This window comes from Colletes latitarsis, chromosome 1 (genome assembly GCF_051014445.1).
Source record: "Colletes latitarsis isolate SP2378_abdomen chromosome 1, iyColLati1, whole genome shotgun sequence".
In the NCBI taxonomy this organism is placed as follows: Eukaryota; Metazoa; Arthropoda; class Insecta; order Hymenoptera; family Colletidae; genus Colletes; species Colletes latitarsis.
In genome coordinates, this window is record NC_135134.1 from 51,987,634 (window position 1) to 52,006,159 (window position 18,526).

General features: G+C 36.3%; 3 protein-coding genes across 6 annotated transcripts in view; 1 reads left to right on the forward strand and 2 right to left on the reverse strand.

Annotated features, from left to right (window-relative positions):
* Trc (Serine/threonine-protein kinase tricornered) overlaps nt 1–10,090 on the reverse strand; it is a 65,877-nt gene extending 55,787 nt beyond the window's left edge. The window contains exons 1-2 of one of the 2 annotated variants that reach the window (XM_076764812.1): nt 9,646–10,090; nt 2,241–2,374 (exon numbers count right to left, since the gene is read on the reverse strand). In XM_076764812.1, coding sequence (XP_076620927.1) covers nt 2,241–2,374; nt 9,646–9,647 — 136 coding nt within the window. In that variant the 5' untranslated portion in view covers nt 9,648–10,090. Of the gene's footprint in view, nt 1–2,240; nt 2,375–9,510 lie in introns of both variants that reach the window. The other variant, XM_076764822.1, reaches the window with a different exon arrangement.
* Nucleotides 10,091–10,887: 797 nt separating this feature from the next.
* On the forward strand, nt 10,888–12,624 carry Taf11 (TATA-box binding protein associated factor 11). 2 transcript variants are annotated; one of them, XM_076764959.1, is made up of 5 exons: nt 10,888–11,341; nt 11,420–11,679; nt 11,762–11,849; nt 11,923–12,019; nt 12,097–12,624. In XM_076764959.1, the coding sequence occupies exons 1-5, from the start codon at nt 11,198–11,200 to the stop codon at nt 12,228–12,230; spliced, it is 723 nt and encodes a 240-aa protein (XP_076621074.1). In that variant the 5' UTR covers nt 10,888–11,197; the 3' UTR covers nt 12,231–12,624. The 2 variants fall into 2 exon arrangements, with proteins under 2 accessions (XP_076621074.1, XP_076621085.1); XM_076764970.1 differs by having other exon boundaries at nt 10,888–11,335; nt 12,097–12,623.
* A 1,537-nt stretch (nt 12,625–14,161) lies between these two features.
* Nucleotides 14,162–15,752, reverse strand: Blos4 (biogenesis of lysosome-related organelles complex 1 subunit 4). 2 transcript variants are annotated; one of them, XR_013079679.1, is made up of 5 exons: nt 15,444–15,752; nt 15,271–15,342; nt 14,973–15,194; nt 14,701–14,910; nt 14,162–14,631 (listed from the first exon to the last, which is right to left on the reverse strand). XR_013079679.1 is itself a non-coding variant. In XM_076764989.1 (4 exons), the coding sequence occupies exons 1-4, from the start codon at nt 15,522–15,524 to the stop codon at nt 14,818–14,820; spliced, it is 468 nt and encodes a 155-aa protein (XP_076621104.1). In that variant the 5' UTR covers nt 15,525–15,752; the 3' UTR covers nt 14,162–14,817. The 2 variants fall into 2 exon arrangements, 1 of the variants encoding a protein (XP_076621104.1); XM_076764989.1 differs by having other exon boundaries at nt 14,162–14,910.
* Between the last annotated feature and the right edge of the window lie 2,774 nt (nt 15,753–18,526).

Genomic DNA, 18,526 nt, shown 5'->3' on the forward strand with positions numbered 1-18,526 from the left:
CGACGATAACATTTTTTTTACGCGAACACCCCTACTTTCGACGATTCGTTTCGAGCCAATAGTTTCCTTTTAAACAGCCTGGATGTATCATTAAATATCACATCCTTTTTACCGTCCCTTCGCGTTGCCCGTTTCTGTAAACTCGCTGCCCGCTTCAAGAATTTTGCAGCTCACTGTACGTATTGCGTGCAAACGTACACACTATGTAAGATATTACCATCGACACACGTTACTTATGTTCCAGAAATAAGAACTGTTAATAGAATATTCGCACGAACGAGCGGTTATCGCGTTTTAGAATGTACAATTTTCTGAAACAGTAAGGAAATATAATAGCACAGATATATCGCGGGCGAACATAAAAGGCATATATAAAGCGGAACGTTTAGACAAGCCTTTTGAAACACTTTTATGGATGCAGCCGTATGAATATTCACGACAGATCCAAATCCTTTGTCCGATATATTTGCATTGCATCGAACTTTGCTGTTACGTTGGACAAGCATCTTCTTGTATAGATAAAGCTCGCGTATATACTTATATTGGCGTTATCGAAACGCGTGTGACATTCAACGATGATAATTGCCTACGGAGAACATTAATCTCCCGAACAGTCTACGTCCGCTTATTTGCTCCGAATCTACTTATGTGGCATATTAAAAAGACCGCGTTTTATTAACAACCAGTCGGTCTCGCGAGTTGAATGTACCTTTAATGCGTAACTGCGAGTGCAAAATTATGCATTCCACTGAGAAACAAGTTTATGCATTGTAACTGAGAAAAGAACAAGGAAGTGGTGTGCTCGGAAGTCGATGAAAGAATCAAAACGAACCAGATCAAATATAAAAAGAAGAGAAACGAGGCAGTTTCGACGAACTGGTCGAGCATTTTTTAACGCGTTAAATGCCGGAACGTTTTAACAAACGAAATTTTGTTTAAAAAAAGGCGCGACCCGCCGACAGGTCACGCGGCAGCCAAGGTGTTAAAATCGACTGTAAACTTCATTACGCTTTCCAATTTTAACAACGTCAAGCAAAATAGAAAGTCCGCTGATTCACGATTACGTCAAAGAAAAAGAAACCTCTATTTCTGGTTTCAACCACTATCGATAGCAATTAGTCAAAGTCAACGTTTCTCGAATCGGTGCAGAACATTTTACTGCCGCGTTTATTTCGTCACGTTGCGTTACCGCGATAATTAATAAAAGTACGCGATTGGTTTCGACCAGCGTTGATTTCGTTCCGTAATTAGGCGTTCCCGGCGCCTCTTCGCGCTAGTTTACCAGAAGTTATCTTCGACTACGATGTATTTGCAATGCCACCGCGCTCGACCGTGCATGTTTATGCAAACGAGGTCTCGAACCAGTATCGATACTGTTGCCGCTTACGTGCTCCGAAATTCGCGAAAATCGAAGATCGACGTTTCAATCGACCAACATTTAAACTTAAGAACAACGTGACGTTCTTTTCTACGGTGTAATAAAGAATTGCACCAATAAAATTACCCGAGTAACAGTCGGAGAATAAAAAAATATAACGATACAGTAAGCGAATATAGACACGCTTACGTTGCGAATAGTTTTCTTCCGGGCTCGCGATTGACGTTAATCATGGCTCGCGTTAACCTTGCACATTCCCGCGTTTTAACTCGGAACGAAGTTAAGAAGCAAAATGCGCGCTCATTAATCCGTTTAATTATGCCGACACGGAAGCACCGCGGAAAGTCTCGATGCGACAGAGCTGTACAATGTTACATCTCACCCAGTGATCACTGTACAGAACTTAACGATCCCTGTCGTTTCCTTGAGTTCCCCACTGTACCGGGTGTCTAAAAGTTATGGAACAAATCGCGAAGACACTGGAAAGTCTTAGTAACAGTGGGCAAAGGCGTGTATGTAGGTTGATATCTACCGCAAATATTCAGTATTTTTTTGTCTCATATTTTACTGCCTACTATTTCCACTGACAATTCGCAGTCCTCACAAAAGAAACAGAGACAAATGACGCGAGTTCTCGCGCCGAGCACGTGACTTTTCGTCAATTCGAACGCATATACCATTCTACGTGTGTTCGTCGTGCAGAGTGAGTCATCGAAGCACCTATTTTTACCATCGACAATTTCAACAATTTCCATATCGTTTAGAAGCTTTTCCTTCGAGGGAAACATTCTCGTAATAAGTTGTTTTTGGTCCGAGTCTCGTATTTTCAACGAGTAAAATAGCTTAGAGGTTGGGCACGTACCTTCTTGGTTGGGATTGTTAACGTTAGGATTAGGATGAGAAGTCAAAGAGGACGGCGTCTCGTCCTCGGCGACGCCCATCGTTGTTGCCGCTGTTTGCTGATGATGCGTCTCCACCTCTGTAGCCTCTTCGCACCTGTGAAAAAAATCACATTGCAAACTTTGCTCCCCGTGTTGAGCCGAGCTCACGGAATTCGACAAATATTTTCGTTTCTAATCTCACACTATCTTACAGTTTGTTCTACATTTCTAGATCACCGCTGGTGATATACGACGACCGAGCTGAACGGAGTCTTCCGACGACTAACGAGGAAAGCCACTTTTTAAGAGGTACTCCATTCTTTCGATACGAATTTTAAAGACGATCGAAAGGGCGGAAATCCTTCGATTCGCTAACAGTCACGACATTGCTAAGCGTTTGCGGTTTGGCACGAGACAGCGTTTTTCTCCGATCGTTTTCATGCCTTCGCGGATAGAAAGTGCTTACGTAAAGCTTCGCTTTACTTACTGACAGTGGCAGAGTCAAGGACCCGATGCGGCTACTATGAGAAACGAACGAGCATGCACCCACGTAAACCGCCGCGTACACGTTAATAAGACGCTGTACAAATAAGTAACATCGAATTGCGTCTCGTCGTGGTATCGCTCGAGAAACCTCTACGGTTCGCCGACGAATCGAAACGCCGTGTACGAATTAAACAGTTCAAAATTGTAATTAAATTACCACCTATAACGTTCGAAATTATATAATTACGTAATTAACACGCGAGATCCATTGTGTACAAATTTGTTCTCCGATGGTCATCTTTTTGCTACGTTCCTGCGTAGCAGAAACGACGTAGCCCAATTATTTGCAACCTATTTTTGGTCGATTTATACTTTTGACGATGACTCACCTCCTACTTTCCCTTACGGTATGACTATTAATATTTCTGAGCTGCCTATTAACTTCAAGCGATATATTCGACATAATGGATTCCCTCGCACCGACAAAAGCCCTGGAAGTGTGCTATTTATCGAATGTCACAAATTGTACTATGGTTTGAAACTTATTCTGCGCAGATAAACGAATGGAACGAGTCGCTATCCTTGTAGAAATTAGTAGGTTTATTGAACTTGCTCGATCGCATGTTCCCAGCAAATTAACATGCTCTAAAAATTTCCGACAAACACCGAACACGTTATTGTGCGCATCGATACCAAGGTAGTATTTTTCGAAACAGCATGTTTTGATAATTGGCCTTCGAGAATTCCATTCTATGGAATTGGAAACACATTTTTGTCCACCTGAGAAAGTACCATGGGGTCATTTCATGCGAAGTCGGACACCTTTTGGAGTAGCATTTCAGATTTTGCTCTAATTTTAGTTAATTAATCTTCAGTGATATACAGGGTGCTCGACCACCCCTAGGAAAAATTTTAATGGGGGATTCTACAGGCCAATATATGACGAAAATCAAGAATACCAATTTGTTGATGGAGGCTTCGTTAAAAAATTATTAACACTTAAATTCAAAGATTTCAAATCGTTCTGGAAAAATTATTTTCGGTTGCCGGGGTCAATTACAATCATTTTTGGTGAATAGACATAACCTCGATATCGTACGCATTTTCGAGAAAAAAATTCCTTATCTAATTACGTGCCTAAATTTTTCGACGGAAAAAAAAAATTTCAAATTGTTCTAGAAAAATTATTTTCGCCTTCAGGGGTCAATTACAATCATTTTTGGTCATTACACATACCCCCGAAATCCTACCCACTTTCTAGAAAAAAATTCGAGAAGGTGTGAAGTTTTTCGACGAAATTAAAATATTTCAAATCGTTCTGAAAAAAATATTGTTAGCTGTGGGGGTCAATTACAATCATTTTTGGTGAATAGACATACCCCCGAAATCCTACGCATTTTCGAGAAAAAAATTCCTTATCTAATTACGTGCCTAAATTTTTCGACGGAAAAAAAAAATTTCAAATTGTTCTAGAAAAATTATTTTCACCTTCAGGGGTCAATTACAATCATTTTTGGTCATTACACATACCCCCGAAATCCTACCCACTTTCTAGAAAAAAATTCGGGAAGGTGTGAAGTTTTTCGACGAAATTAAAATATTTCAAATCGTTCTGAAAAAAAAATTGTTAGCTGTGGGGATCAATTACAATCATTTTTGGTGAATAGACATAACCTCGAAATCCTACACATTTTCGAGAAAAAAATTCCTTATCTAATTACGTGCCTAAATTTTTCGACGGAAAATAAAAATTTCAAATTGTTCTAGAAAAATTATTTTCACCTTCAGGGGTCAATTACAATCATTTTTGGTCATTACACATACCCCCGAAATCCTACCCACTTTCTAGAAAAAAATTCGAGAAGGTGTGAAGTTTTTCGACGAAATTAAAATATTTCAAATCGTTCTGAAAAAAATATTGTTAGCTGTGGGGATCAATTACAATCATTTTTGGTGAATAGACATAACCTCGAAATCCTACGCATTTTCGAGAAAAAAATTCCTTATCTAATTACGTGCCTAAATTTTTCGACGGAAAAAAAAAATTTCAAATTGTTCTAGAAAAATTATTTTCGCCTTCAGGAGTCAATTACAATCATTTTTGGTCATTACACATACCCCCGAAATCCTACCCACTTTCTAGAAAAAAATTCGAGAAGGTGTGAAGTTTTTCGACGAAATTAAAATATTTCAAATCGTTCTGAAAAAAATATTGTTAGCTGTGGGGGTCAATTACAATCATTTTTGGTGAATAGACATACCCCCGAAATCCTACCCACTTTCTAGAAAAAAATTCAGTACGGGCGGAACTTTAAACGTTAATAACTTTTTAACAATGCCTCCATCAACAAATTGATATTCTTGATTTTCGTCTTATTTTGGCCTCTAGAATCTTCCATTAAAATTTTTCCCAGGGGTGTATAAACGTATCTTGAAGGATTTTAATAAATTTTAAAAATTGTTGGTTTTACATCTATTTGAAATATAGAGCTCACTTTTGTTCAATAAATAATAGCTGCTAAAGTAAGGAAGTGATAAAAATGTGCCTTTAGGTACTTGTAGTAGATCTATAGGAGTACCGAATAAAAATTATTTCAATTAAAAAAAAAATGTTTGTATTTATTTTGCAATTGTTTACAATAAATGCCATTTTTTTTTAGTGGTGAAATATTTAAAAATCTGAAAAAAAATGAACATATATTTCTGTTTGTCCCCTTTACGGACCAAGTTTCAGAAATACGGACACATTTTTATGAAAATTAATTGAATGTAACATGTTTGTCCCCTTTACGGACCAAGTTTCAGAAATACGGACATATTTTTATGAAAATTAATTGAATGTAACATGTTTGTCCACCTGATAAAGTACCATGTAGAGCAATAAACCCCAATTAATGTTATCCAAACGATCGACTACGACCTCATAGCGATATTTTTATTGTTTATTTTTCAAAAATACATGCTTTCTATCCTAGCTGTTAATATCTCGTTATTTGGTCATTCGTGTATAAAATATCGGATAGACTGACCTATATTTAGAGAACCATCGACGATTTATTAGAAACTGGGGTCACGAGGACTTCGATACGTATTATTTCCAGCTGATAATATTTCTGGAGATTAATTTCGTTGCCCTCCAAACTTGTCCACGAATTACCAGTTTATTGTTGTTCGCGCACGCGTCCTTGCCCGAATGTAATTGAAACGTAAGGGAAACGGCACGTAAATCTGAGCATAATGGCGTATTTGTTGCGAAGTAAACTTATCTAGCTCCGCGTTATCTGAGTGCATCCTGTGCAATTGTATCGCCCCGAGTACGATATGACAAAGTGTAAGGTTGACGCGTACGAAATGTTGTCTTTTTCGATCAAACTCTCCATATCTAATCGAAATAATCCCCAAGCGATTTCCCGTGTTTTTCCAGACGATCGACGAATTTGTTCTTTAGGCCCAATGAGAGGCATAATGAAAAATCATTATTTTAGGAAAAGTTCTCCAGCTAACTTCGTTTACTAAAAGTTTTGAACGTCGATCGAGATCTTTTCTACTTATCCATCGCCACAGAACGAGTAACATCCGTTTGAAACAATCTCGTTCCAAATCTCATTGTTCCCCCGACCTTCGTCCTGCTAGTACGGTAAACCCGCCATATTAACGCGTAATATAGGAGTTCCGTGATATTGAAAACCACGGGATACGAGACGTACAGCTCGTAAAAAATGCGACGATACGGCGGTGTAAAAAGAAAACACAATTTCTCGTGTTCTTTCCAAGAGCAACCGAACTGACGCAATACCACAAAACCACTGCATGGAAACACAGATGCTCGTATCGAGGAGTTTACGCAACTGGGAATCCCCATGTGTTGCTGTACTTGAGACTGCCTGTACCGCGTTATACGAGCGTGATTCACGACGGTGTACGAGGATTTTCGCACTTTTTTCACCACGTTGTAGGAATCTCAGTTAACAAGTCCGTGTCGTACGAAGGTTTTCTGCCATTTACAATCCTGCATCCTCGACCCTGAGGCATACTTTTACAATTACGATATTTACGATCCCCGCGAGAGTCGAAATTCGAGGCATTGCATATGGCGGCTCGATAATAATCGCAAGTGCTCGCAAGTGTCGCGCTATGCGCTCGACGAAATAGAGACGAGGATATCGCGGTGTCCCTAACTGTATATTGACCTCCGATGCCAACTGCCGTAAACACGTACTATTCCACATCCCGCGCTCGACTAACTGCTCGTAAACTTTTCTTATTTAAAAGCTCCGGCGCGACGATTTTCCTCGCGGAGAGCGAAATTTTACCACCGTTATTAAACAGCGTCTTACGTCGTATCGATCGATCTATTCTCGAACGGTGCTCGCTCTATTATTAATAATGAAAATTCTGCTCGGATATTAAGCGACCGCGGCTGAACGACTTGCACAGAAGCCGCGGGGCAAAACTGAAAATTAAGACCTAAATAAATCCAGGTTCGCCAACGTAAAATTGTGATTTATTCGCGGCAGAACGGTCCGAAGGTTCGCTCGCAGGCTGAACAGACTTGACAGAGCGTAGCTCCGTAGTGAAACAGGCTCCGTCGACTCGACCGAGGAGACTCCGGTCGTTTCTCCTTCGGCCAACGACCGTCTTTTCTCTCTACCTTTAGTTTCGTGCGTCCGTAAGTGTACACGTCCGACCGACGTCTACGACGCCGCTCCCTTTACGCGCGCCTCTAGATAAATGCGACATTTGCCAACCAAACGTATGCACACGCATCCAAAACGTCGATTTTTTCGAATAAAAACCAGCATCGAGACGCGAGACGATTCCTAATCGATTTCGAGTAAAATACCATTCGAAACTCCCGATCTTCTGGAATTTTCTAGAACAGAATGTACAAAAATGTTTTTGCCTGGCTACCATAGCTATTCCACACCCTTAGAACGGTGATCCACTGTTATAATTTATGATGGAATTTTAACCAAACCGACTGATAAACGTTTGCTTATACGGGGTGTTCGGCCAAACTTGGGAAAAATTTTAATGGGAGATTCTAGAGGTCAAAATAAGACGAAAATCAAGAATACCAATTTCTTGATGAAGGCTTCGTTAAAAAGTTATTAACAATTAAATTCAAAAATTTCAAATCGTTTTGGAAAAATTATTTTCGGTGGCGGGGGTCAATTACAATCATTTTTGGTGAATACACATACCCCCGAAATCCTACCTACTTTCTAGAAAAAAATTCGAGGTGTGAAATTTTTCGACGAGAAAAAAAAATTTCAAATCGTTTTGGAAAAATTATTTTCAGTTGCAGGGGTCAATTACCATCATTTTTGGTCATTACACATACCCTCGAAATCCTACGCACTTTCGAGAAAAAAATTCCTTACCGAAAATCTAATAAGGTGCCTAAATTCGACGAAAAAAAAAATTTCAAATCGTTCTGGAAAAATTATTTTCGGTTGCAGGGGCCAATTACAATCATTTTTGGTCATTACACATACCCCCGAAATACTACGCATTTTCGAGAAAAAAATTCCTTACCGAAAATCTAATAAGGTGCCTAAATTCGACGAAAAAAAAAATTTCAAATCGTTCTGGAAAAATTATTTTCTGTTGCGGGGGTCAATTACAATCATTTTTTGTCATTACACATACCCTCGAAATCCTACGCACTTTCGAGAAAAAAATTCGAGAAGGTGTGAAATTTTTCAATGAAAAAAAAAATTTCAAATCGTTCTGGAAAAATTATTTTCGGTTGCGGGGGTCAATTGCAATCATTTTTGGTGAATAGACATACCCTCGAAATCCTACGCACTTTCGAGAAAAAAATTCGAGAAGGTGTGAAATTTTTCAATGAAAAAAAAAATTTCAAATCGTTCTGGAAAAATTATTTTCTGTTGCGGGGGTCAATTACAATCATTTTTGGTCATTACACATACCCTCGAAATCCTACGCACTTTCGAGAAAAAGATTCTTTACCGAAAATATACTGTGTGGCCGGAAATGTTTCTACAATTTTTTAACGAAGCCTCAATCAACAAATTAGTATCCCTGATTTTCGTCTCAGGGATGACCGAACACCCTGTATGTTTGGAGAAAGTTCAGGAAGCTGGAAAAAGCAAAAGTTCCCATGTATTTGCACGGGAATTTCCTGGATTCCAATAGAACGAATAAGTTCACTTACGAAACTTTCCAAAAAGTTCACGAAAATTAATCGTAATCATATTTTCTTGCAATGCATCGAGACAAATACATACACGAGTTCAACGTGAAAACAATACAGAAAATATTTTAGAATATGATTTGTACGTAACAAATATAGCAAAGTTACATCAGTTTTGGGATATTCGGTATCTGTAACGACAAAAGAGTGGGCGTCTGCGTGTTCGATGTCGTGCGTGAACCGTAAACGCATTACGTTTCGAACGTGCACACGATTAGCAAGATAAGATGTTCAAGCAGAGCGAGAATTTGATGATTTCGTGGAAGAAAGAGATCAAGGAACGAAGGTGAGTTGGAAAGCATTTGAAGAGAACAAGACCGGTTCCACGCGCGTTCCTGTCACGATATTTCTTAGGTGTGTGGAGAAGCACAAAGATGTATGTGCATAACAACACCGTTGATAAAATGTACGTACGATGGTGTGCGTGGAAAGAAGCGTGCGCGCGGCAAGCGCGAACATGTATAAAGGGATTGTGCAGAGTTCGAGGTAAATGAATCGTGTTTATAACAATAGTTCCTGCTCGTTATATCAGCAGCCTTTCCTACCGTATACGAAGAGAGTATGCCACACTGTCTTATGCCCGGTGGAAAGCCGTTGCTGGCAACGGGACCATTTCTTCTTTCGCCATAATTTTCACGAGGGACTAACACCGCTGTACGCCGAAGACACACTGTACTCACATCTTAATACGCGACTCCGTCTTGAAGCTGCATTCGTAGGCCCGTAGTATTCGATGATTGGATGCTATAGAACTCGCGTCAGCTCTTTGGCCGAAGTTACTCTTAATCGTATTTGATATTCCACTGTACTCCACTCATTCACTACCGCGCTCCCCTCGACCCTCGAATAAGATAGGCGATACACTCGCGAGCTGCGGACCTACCGAGCTGCCAGCTTACCAGCTACCGTCCCGAGAGTCCCGGCCAATTCTCGATGTCCGTTTTTCGCGCCGACAACTTTGTTCACCTTTCGGTCGCACAACGAACTGGTCACTGATCCGCACCGAATAACGAAACCCTTTCTTCTCGAATCCTTAAAAATAGTTCGCCCGGGACCGATCACACCTTAATACACAATGAACGCGTGTATACGAACCGTGAAAATCGTGAAAACGATGAGATATTGACAAATACGTCGCGGCGTCGCGACACCGTCGACTAAATTTCACTCGGCCACCAGTTGGCGCCACATTGCAAACCGTCCGTCGTCCTTTAACTCGTTAAAACAGAGGTTCCCAACTTTCTACCTATGTCGATTCCTTTCATTTGATATTCCGATCCTTTCTCTGTAATGATAAGAAACGATAATTAAGTACCAACAGAATAAAAAATGACCAAAAACAAACGTAACAGAATTTCTCTGAATTGATATCGAATATCGCCATACTATCAATTATATATGACTGAAATATGATGTTAATGTAATATGAAATAAAATGTATTTTGCTACTTAATAACTTGTTGCTAAGTAATTAAATCTATAAGATCCTTGGACTTAATATTTATAACCAATACCTTTCATATCCAGATTGGAAGCAATACATCTTAAATATAGATCACTTCTTTGTTTACCAAACATGTTTCTTGACTTACATGTATGACAAATATAACGTACTAATTATTGTCAAAATTTACGAATTTCATCGACCTAACACTTCATATATTACATCTATTTCATAATTGTAATAATTTGTAGACAATTGTTGTTTTAAAAATCGCTAGTATCGATCAATGAACTTGAACTTTATGCCGGTCAAATATACGTCTACATGCAGATATGAAATTTATGCAAGACTTTTCAGAAACTCTGACAGAATTTTCTAAATTACTTCTATTCGATTTGGATAAACTCTTGCTATCTTTATTTTTCAATTCACGGCATATGATTATTTTTTAACAAACTGTATGTATCCATAAATATGGCGGGATTGTTTAAGAAATCGAAGTCGACGTTATTTTTTCAAGTCGAATTGTTAAGAAACTGAACAAAATTGTTACTCCCTTGTTCACGCCTTAAGAATTTATTCTGCCTAATTGTGCAACTTCGAGTAAAACTTCTAATATGTATTTTTCTAGTAACGTACTTGGTACAGTTATTCTAACCTAAAACGTACCTTTTATTATATTGGAATAAACATTTTCTCAGATAGATTTAATTAGCTGCGAGGAAATACATTTGAATACCTTGAAATATACAGTGTACTCGTTAGAGTTGAATATATTTTATCACATAATGGATAACATATTTGGTAAAGAAGATTCTGGAAATGAAAGCGAACACATAGATATTGATGATAAAGAAGACAAGTACAATAATTCTCAAAATTCTGAGTCCAAAGACGCGGAACCAATGGATGCTGATAATATACAGGTCAAGGTATATTTATGATGTCTAAAATAATTAGGTTATTTATTTCATTTATTTTGAATTTCTATTTATTGCCCTCAACATTAGGTAGAATCAGATGCAATGAGTTCTCAGTCTCAGTCAGATGTGGATGATATGGGCTCTAATTCATTGTATACAGTGCCTGAGGATCAATTAGAAATTGTAAAGCATGAAGTTGAAAATAGAGAGGAAGAACAAACTACTGAAGACATATTTGGAAATGATATACTACTACCCCATACAAATCCAACAAATGTTAAGGAAAGACGTGAAAGTAAAGAGAAAAGTAAAAAAGAATTGGAGGAAGAAGAAAGGGAAAAAATGCAGTATGTACTTTGGTTTCTCGTTATTTGTTTACATATTACTTTCTAAGTACATACTGATGTATCTGTGCTTGTTTATTGACAGGGTATTAGTCTCGAATTTTACAGAGGATCAGTTGGATAGATATGAAATGTACAGAAGAGCAGCTTTTCCAAAAGCAGCTATAAAGAGGGTAATACTTTTCTGACCTATTTCTTTGAAACGTTTTTTTAAATATATTTTGCAATTTGCATTTGTTGTTGCAGATTATGCAAACCATAACAGGTTGTTCTGTATCACAGAACGTAGTTATCGCTATGTCCGGTATTGCAAAAGTATTTGTAGGAGAAATTGTAGAAGAAGGTATATCGTGAATTTTTAACTAAAACCTTTAACAAAGTGAAACTTTTTTCGTTTGGCAATTTTAATTTTGAATATAGCTCTTGATGTCATGGAAGCGCATCAAGAAACAGGACCGTTACAGCCGAAACATCTAAGAGAAGCGGTTAGAAGACTGAGACTTCAGAGACAAATTCCAAATGGTCGTGCCCATAAAGCATTTTTTAGGTTATGAATGCTTTGCAACATCGTTGATTTAAATTGTGATTCTAATTTTTAAACAAATGTATAGAGTAACATAGAAGAATGTAAGGGTATGTTAGTTTGGAAGAATGATATTTACATGTAAGATATATAACAACAAAGAATCCCATTATAACCTAGAAATTTGTATAATCTCTTAAAGCAAATAATTCTAATGATGAGTATACACTCACATTTATTATGTTTCAAAACTTGTATTTTTGGTTTTCGTTTCGTAATTACTATAATTTTATCTATTGTGTACTGTGGGTATAAGAAAATATTTTTCTGTAAACAACTTGAATATATTCTCAAATACCATACATATGCAGCATACGATTAAAGCTGTCAAATAAATTGTTATTTTCTAACGAAATCAATTTCTGCATGGACGTTAACTAATTCTTCCTGTTTGTACATCAATCCCACTAAACTGATAGAGCATCCGAAGGGATTAAGATGATATGCAATTATTATCTGCACTGGTATTAACGCACTGCTTAGGTTGTGTTTTCCTAGAAAGTTCCGATGACAAAGGTGAATTTAAAAAAGTGTGCACCTTTGGATCGACGGAAAATAATTTAAAACGTGATTCAAATAATTTGACAGAAGAAAACACTTATTTAGTCAACGTTGATTCAATACATCGGATAAAGTCTAATGAATTAGTATCTCAAGGACACGGAGAAAAGTCATTCGTTATAAAATCCCGCCATAATTTTTGTTGTCTTAAAAATTCGATAAATTATCATCGAAGGTTGCTCAGTTACACAGAAAAAAATAGTTATAAACGTCCAGGTAGCGAACAATTTCGGGAAAAAGGTGCTCGGTTGCGTAAAAAGGAACAAAAAGTTTTTCCGAAGGAAGTAGAGAAAACTGACGAAAACCGTAAGTGTATAAAATAATACTTATTACTTTGTCGGCTTGTTTTAATATCAGTACACATTAAAACTAATTTAAACGCAGTGTAAATATATATAATATAAATAAAATGTTATAGATAACGTACAATGGGACGAATGGGGAAATTGGAGTACTTGTAGCGTAACTTGTGGAAGTGGTCGACAAGTTCGATGGCGCCATTGCTCAACCGGAAACTGCATAAAAGGATTAAAGAAAGCACAAATAAAACCTTGCGAATTAAAAGATTGTAATTCTAAAAATATTCTTCACTGGCTCGGAATTTAAATTTTAACAGTAAATTTATTAATTTCACAAATAACCATTTCACACAACTACAACGATTTAGTTTAACGTTTATCACAATAACAGTTCCTGTTAGACGTAACGTGAATTATTTATATTTTATTTATTTCACAAAGCATTACATTAAATTTTAGTTGTTTATACTGCATGCACTTCAAATTTTAAATAAATATATATGATTCTGAAATTTATTTTCGTTTTTAGATAAGTTGGCGTTCACTTCGTAAATTACTATCGAATCTATCGAATCAAACTTCATCCGGTTGGAAGTTACGTGAAGTTAGTGTTCAAAAAGACAACCGGTGGTGCAAATGCTATATGAATTTAAAAAAACGTTTGTTAAATTATTAGTAATTGGACTCGTTATTACGGAATGTTTAATACTTTTGGAGCGTATCAGTGTTTTAAGTAGTGATCTGCCGTTTTCTTCGTATCGAAAGACAGCTTCTACGTCTAAAGTGGAATATGTCCCAAAGGAAAGTTTGCAGCATGTGGAACAGTCGTTTAAAGCAGCGAATGGTTACGAAAACGGTCAAAATGAGGAAAATGGTAAGTAAAACCAAGAAATTGTAAAATCATCAAATAATTAATTTTATATTTTAACAATAAATAATATAAATGCATGGCGAAGCATATAAATATTGAATCATATCAAAATATTTAAAAGTTAATATGGTTATAATCGATCAATAAATTTAAGTAAATATATCATTCATAATCATTTGTTTTTTTTTTTAAAACATTCTGTAATACTAAAACTCATCAGTTTTTTATAACTCATGTACTAAATATTGAAAATTACATCATATAATGTACAAAATCTGTTTCGTAATATTTTTGAATGTTTGAAGATTGTTATCTGATACACAAATATTGTGATGGTAGGTAGAATGAGTAGACAAGGACCAAAAATATGGGATCAATGGGGGAAGTGGTCTAGTTGTAGTGTCACTTGTGGAATAGGAAAAATAGCAAGATGGAGGCATTGTATAGATGGAAGTTGCTTTGTAGGTGAAAAGAAAGCACAATTAAAGACCTGTACACTTGCTGCATGCTAATCATTTGTCCTAATTGCAATTTCTGGTAAATTGATAATATAAATGAACAAAATACTTATATGCTGGATAATGGTAACTATTTTGATGTTACACAACAGTTTCGTATGCAACATATTTTGCATCTCAATCCTGAAAATAATCACAATTAAGCTTGCTAGCATATTTTCATCCCATACCAAAAATTAAATATTAATTTACCCAATATGGCTTGTTCTTAAAATATTTAAAATTTTTTTTCAATGTGCAATACATTTTCATCTTTGAGATTAATTAACAAAGGTAATAAATTACATTTTATAAACAAAAATGCATCTTTTATTCGCTGCTAAAGTAATCATTTGTTCTATAAATTGTTGGTGCTTCGTATATGGGTACTTTATTAGGTAGCACTGGCTCTTGATTTTTTTTCTGAAACACAATGTAGCCCACATAAGTATATCGCAGAAATTATGAACATAATTGTTACTTACAAAGAAGGATAAAGGATTTAATATTCCAAATAGTCTATCGGAAATTCCTAATTCGGCTTCTGCATTGTCAACAGCAGCTTCTAAAGTAGTTAGATTTACATTAGCCATTGCTATAACATGTTCTAGGGCATCAATTCGTCTACATAGATTTATAACTTCTTGTTGTGCATCTTGCAACCTTGGAATGTGTTGATCAATACATTGCGAACTTTCAGACTGAACCTTTAGACACAAAACATAATAAATACTTTATATATTTGATTAAAACATATAATCGACATCAACTGCAATTTCTAACCATTTCGATAATAGACTGAAATTCTTCTAAGCGCATCATTACATCTTCGATCGTATCGTGGAAACTTTTCATCTGTAATTTAATTTTGTATTAATTTATATATTCTACGATATACTAATTATTAATATCGTTTGCTGGACATGCGTATAGGTTATGTAAAATATAATACTTGCTTGATTGCTTAAATCTAATTTTGCATAATTTGCATAGTCCTTGGCTAGTTCCTCGGCTATTGTAGCAATGTGCGAAGACATTGTTAGTTTCTTATAAGGATTTATACGAGCGATAAAAAATTGTTTACATAGCTTGCCATCAAACGGACACTTTCAAACGTCCAAGACGCCATTTTCTTATGACAGGCTTAAAAGAAAAATCCGTATCACAGATTTTATCGATCGAATTACGGATCAGAAGCTGTTTATCTTTTATTCTTTATTACTTAGATAAATATTTTATCCCCATCTTTTTACACAATTTTCATCGTTGACAAAGTTATCAAGTAAGTGACTGTAATGTTTTTCTTGAGCAGCTTTTCCAAATTGCAATGTTCGTCCACTTTAGTGCTTATAAATAACAGATTTATAATGCAAAAGCTTCGCAAGGAACCCATAAAAAAAAATGGGTCATACGCTAGGGCCAGTAGTTGTTCGAGTTATGTCGTAGATACGTTTATGATTTACAAGTATTGAGATAGATTGTGAGACATTTGAGTAATTACGTATTGTCCCTTTAACATGGCCGATGGCAGATTTAAAAAATGCAGATAGAAATTTTCGAAAAAAACTGTACAGTTTATATAGAAAGGTCAATGGACTCTAGTGTACATCGACTTTACGTAACGTCTTTGCGTAACTAGAGAACTATGAGTGCGCGTTTAGCGAAAGGAGTAAATGCAATACTGTTCTCTGACGGAAGCGTTTCAGAAAATGTCAAAATATGGCGACAGTAACCGTATCAGTCCTACTATGTAGCAGCCTTTCACGAAACTGTTGCTACGCGATATGATGTTCCTGAACTCTATAGAGAACAAAAATTTCTTTTATATGTGTGAAGTGGAATCAATAATCTGGATCTATACGTATCGAGATTCGGGTTTCTTTCAGATTTGGTTTAGCAACGGTCAATTTTTTGCTATCGATAATTGCTCAATCTCTATCTCCTCGAGCAGAGAATGTAAAACGTAGAGTAGTTTAGGTGAAAGATTGCTCGTATTATATACGATTGTATGTTGCAAAAAAGCCCTTAAAAGTTATAGCGCAACAGTGATTATCGAACGTTTGCGACATAAGGCGTTACGCGATTAATATAGAAAGTGGTAATAATTTAATGATATAATTTAATGTTGATTTTGAATTGGTTGACTGTGCGACATGCACGAAGAGATACAAATGTTTGCCCATCGTAATGTTCTTACGCATAAATCTCAGTTGTCTGAGCATTTCACAATGATAACACGTCGAATTGTACATTCACTGCTAACGATGGTTTACGAATTCCAGTAATAGCGAAATGTGATGACATTCACAATACCTATAATTTGCATACAAACTACACCCCGTACGATGCAAAATGACAAATATTATATTTAATTTTCACTATCTTATCAATGTTATCAAAAGCTCATCTACGATTTCTTGGATATCTATTTCGATATTGAAACTGCATGTTAGAATATTGATAAAGCGTGATAGTATAGTATCATTGGTAAGGAATATGTAGACAATGTTGAGTAAATTTTTTGAATACGACTGGCAATTTTTACTAGGACTGATCTTTCTTTCCCTGTACAGGGTGTTCGACCACCCCTGGGAAAAATTTTAATGGGGGATTCTAGAGGCCAAAATAAAACGAAAATCAGGAATACCAATTTGTTGATCGACGCTTCGTTAAAAAGTTATTAATGTTTAAAGTTTCAACAGTACTGAATTTTTTTCTCGAAAATGCGCAGGATTTCGGGGGTATGTCTATTCACCAAAAATGATTGTAATTGACCCCCACAAACGAAAATAATTTTTTCAGAACGATTTGAAATTTTTTAATTTAATTGTTGATAACTTTTTAACGAAGCCTCCATCAACAAATTGGTATTCTTGATTTTCGTCTTATTTTGGCCTCTAGAATCCCCCATTAAAATATTTCCTAGGGGTAACCGAGCACCCTGTATACAATCCCGGACAAAATTATAAAATATATCATTAAAGTACCATTTTTAATTTTTTAGAGGTAGTTTACATTTTGTTTACCTTCGGAAAGTAGTGAAATGTTAACACAATCTTATGATCAATCGCAAACAAAAGCTACGAGTACGCTAAGTAGGATAACAAGAGTGCCTTTCACTCGTTTCTCCACGGATTATGGAATATATCATGCATTGCAAGACAATATGTTTGTTAACAAACGTTAAGGGTACACAATACGCTTGTTAGGTTTCGAAATTATTACTTTATTTCACCCGGAATAGAAAGCAAAATTCCGCTCGCATGTTCTCCCTTATCTTTAAAACCGAACAATAGTAGCAGATTCGATACTGGAATAATTGTTTTTATGTGCAAGAGGTGTAACTAACAATAGCCACTTCTCCCTTATTTACCACAAATTTATGCAGTCGTTAATTATTTCATAAAGCATTTTCGGTTACGTAAATCGAATTTGAAATAAAGTTAGCTCATATGTGTCCGCTTTCTATTAACTTAATTCGTTTATACGGGTTAATCCTTCGAGCCCCGCGTAAGCGAAACAAAGAACTGTACCACGAGCGTATGTACGAGAAGCAAAACGAAATCACAGAGTGCAATAAGGCGCGGGAGCGACAGTAACAAGTTTTCGGGAATTCGATCATTTAGCAATAAGATGATCGAGGTCCACGGTTGAGAGAAAGTGGTAGAGTTTAGTTCTGGTAGCTCGTGTTAAGCAGGTCTAGGTCAATATTTTCTTCACTGTCTTGCCGTAAAGTATTGCGATACCTTGATATAAAGATGACGGATATTTCTACTTTAGCAAATAAAACGTCGGATTTCGAAAGTCGCACTTCATTCGATCGTGCTTTATTGAAATTGCTTATTGAAATATTACTACGCCGTCCTATCAAACGATTTAAATAATTTGTTACATGTAATACCGTGCAATTATTACACTTATATATTAATTTATTAAGTGACATATGTAAAAGTGACATTTTAAACGAATTATCATACAACATAAGCTTAAGCTATTGAAGGGCACTTGCAACTTATGCAAGCCAATAGTTGGCAACAGG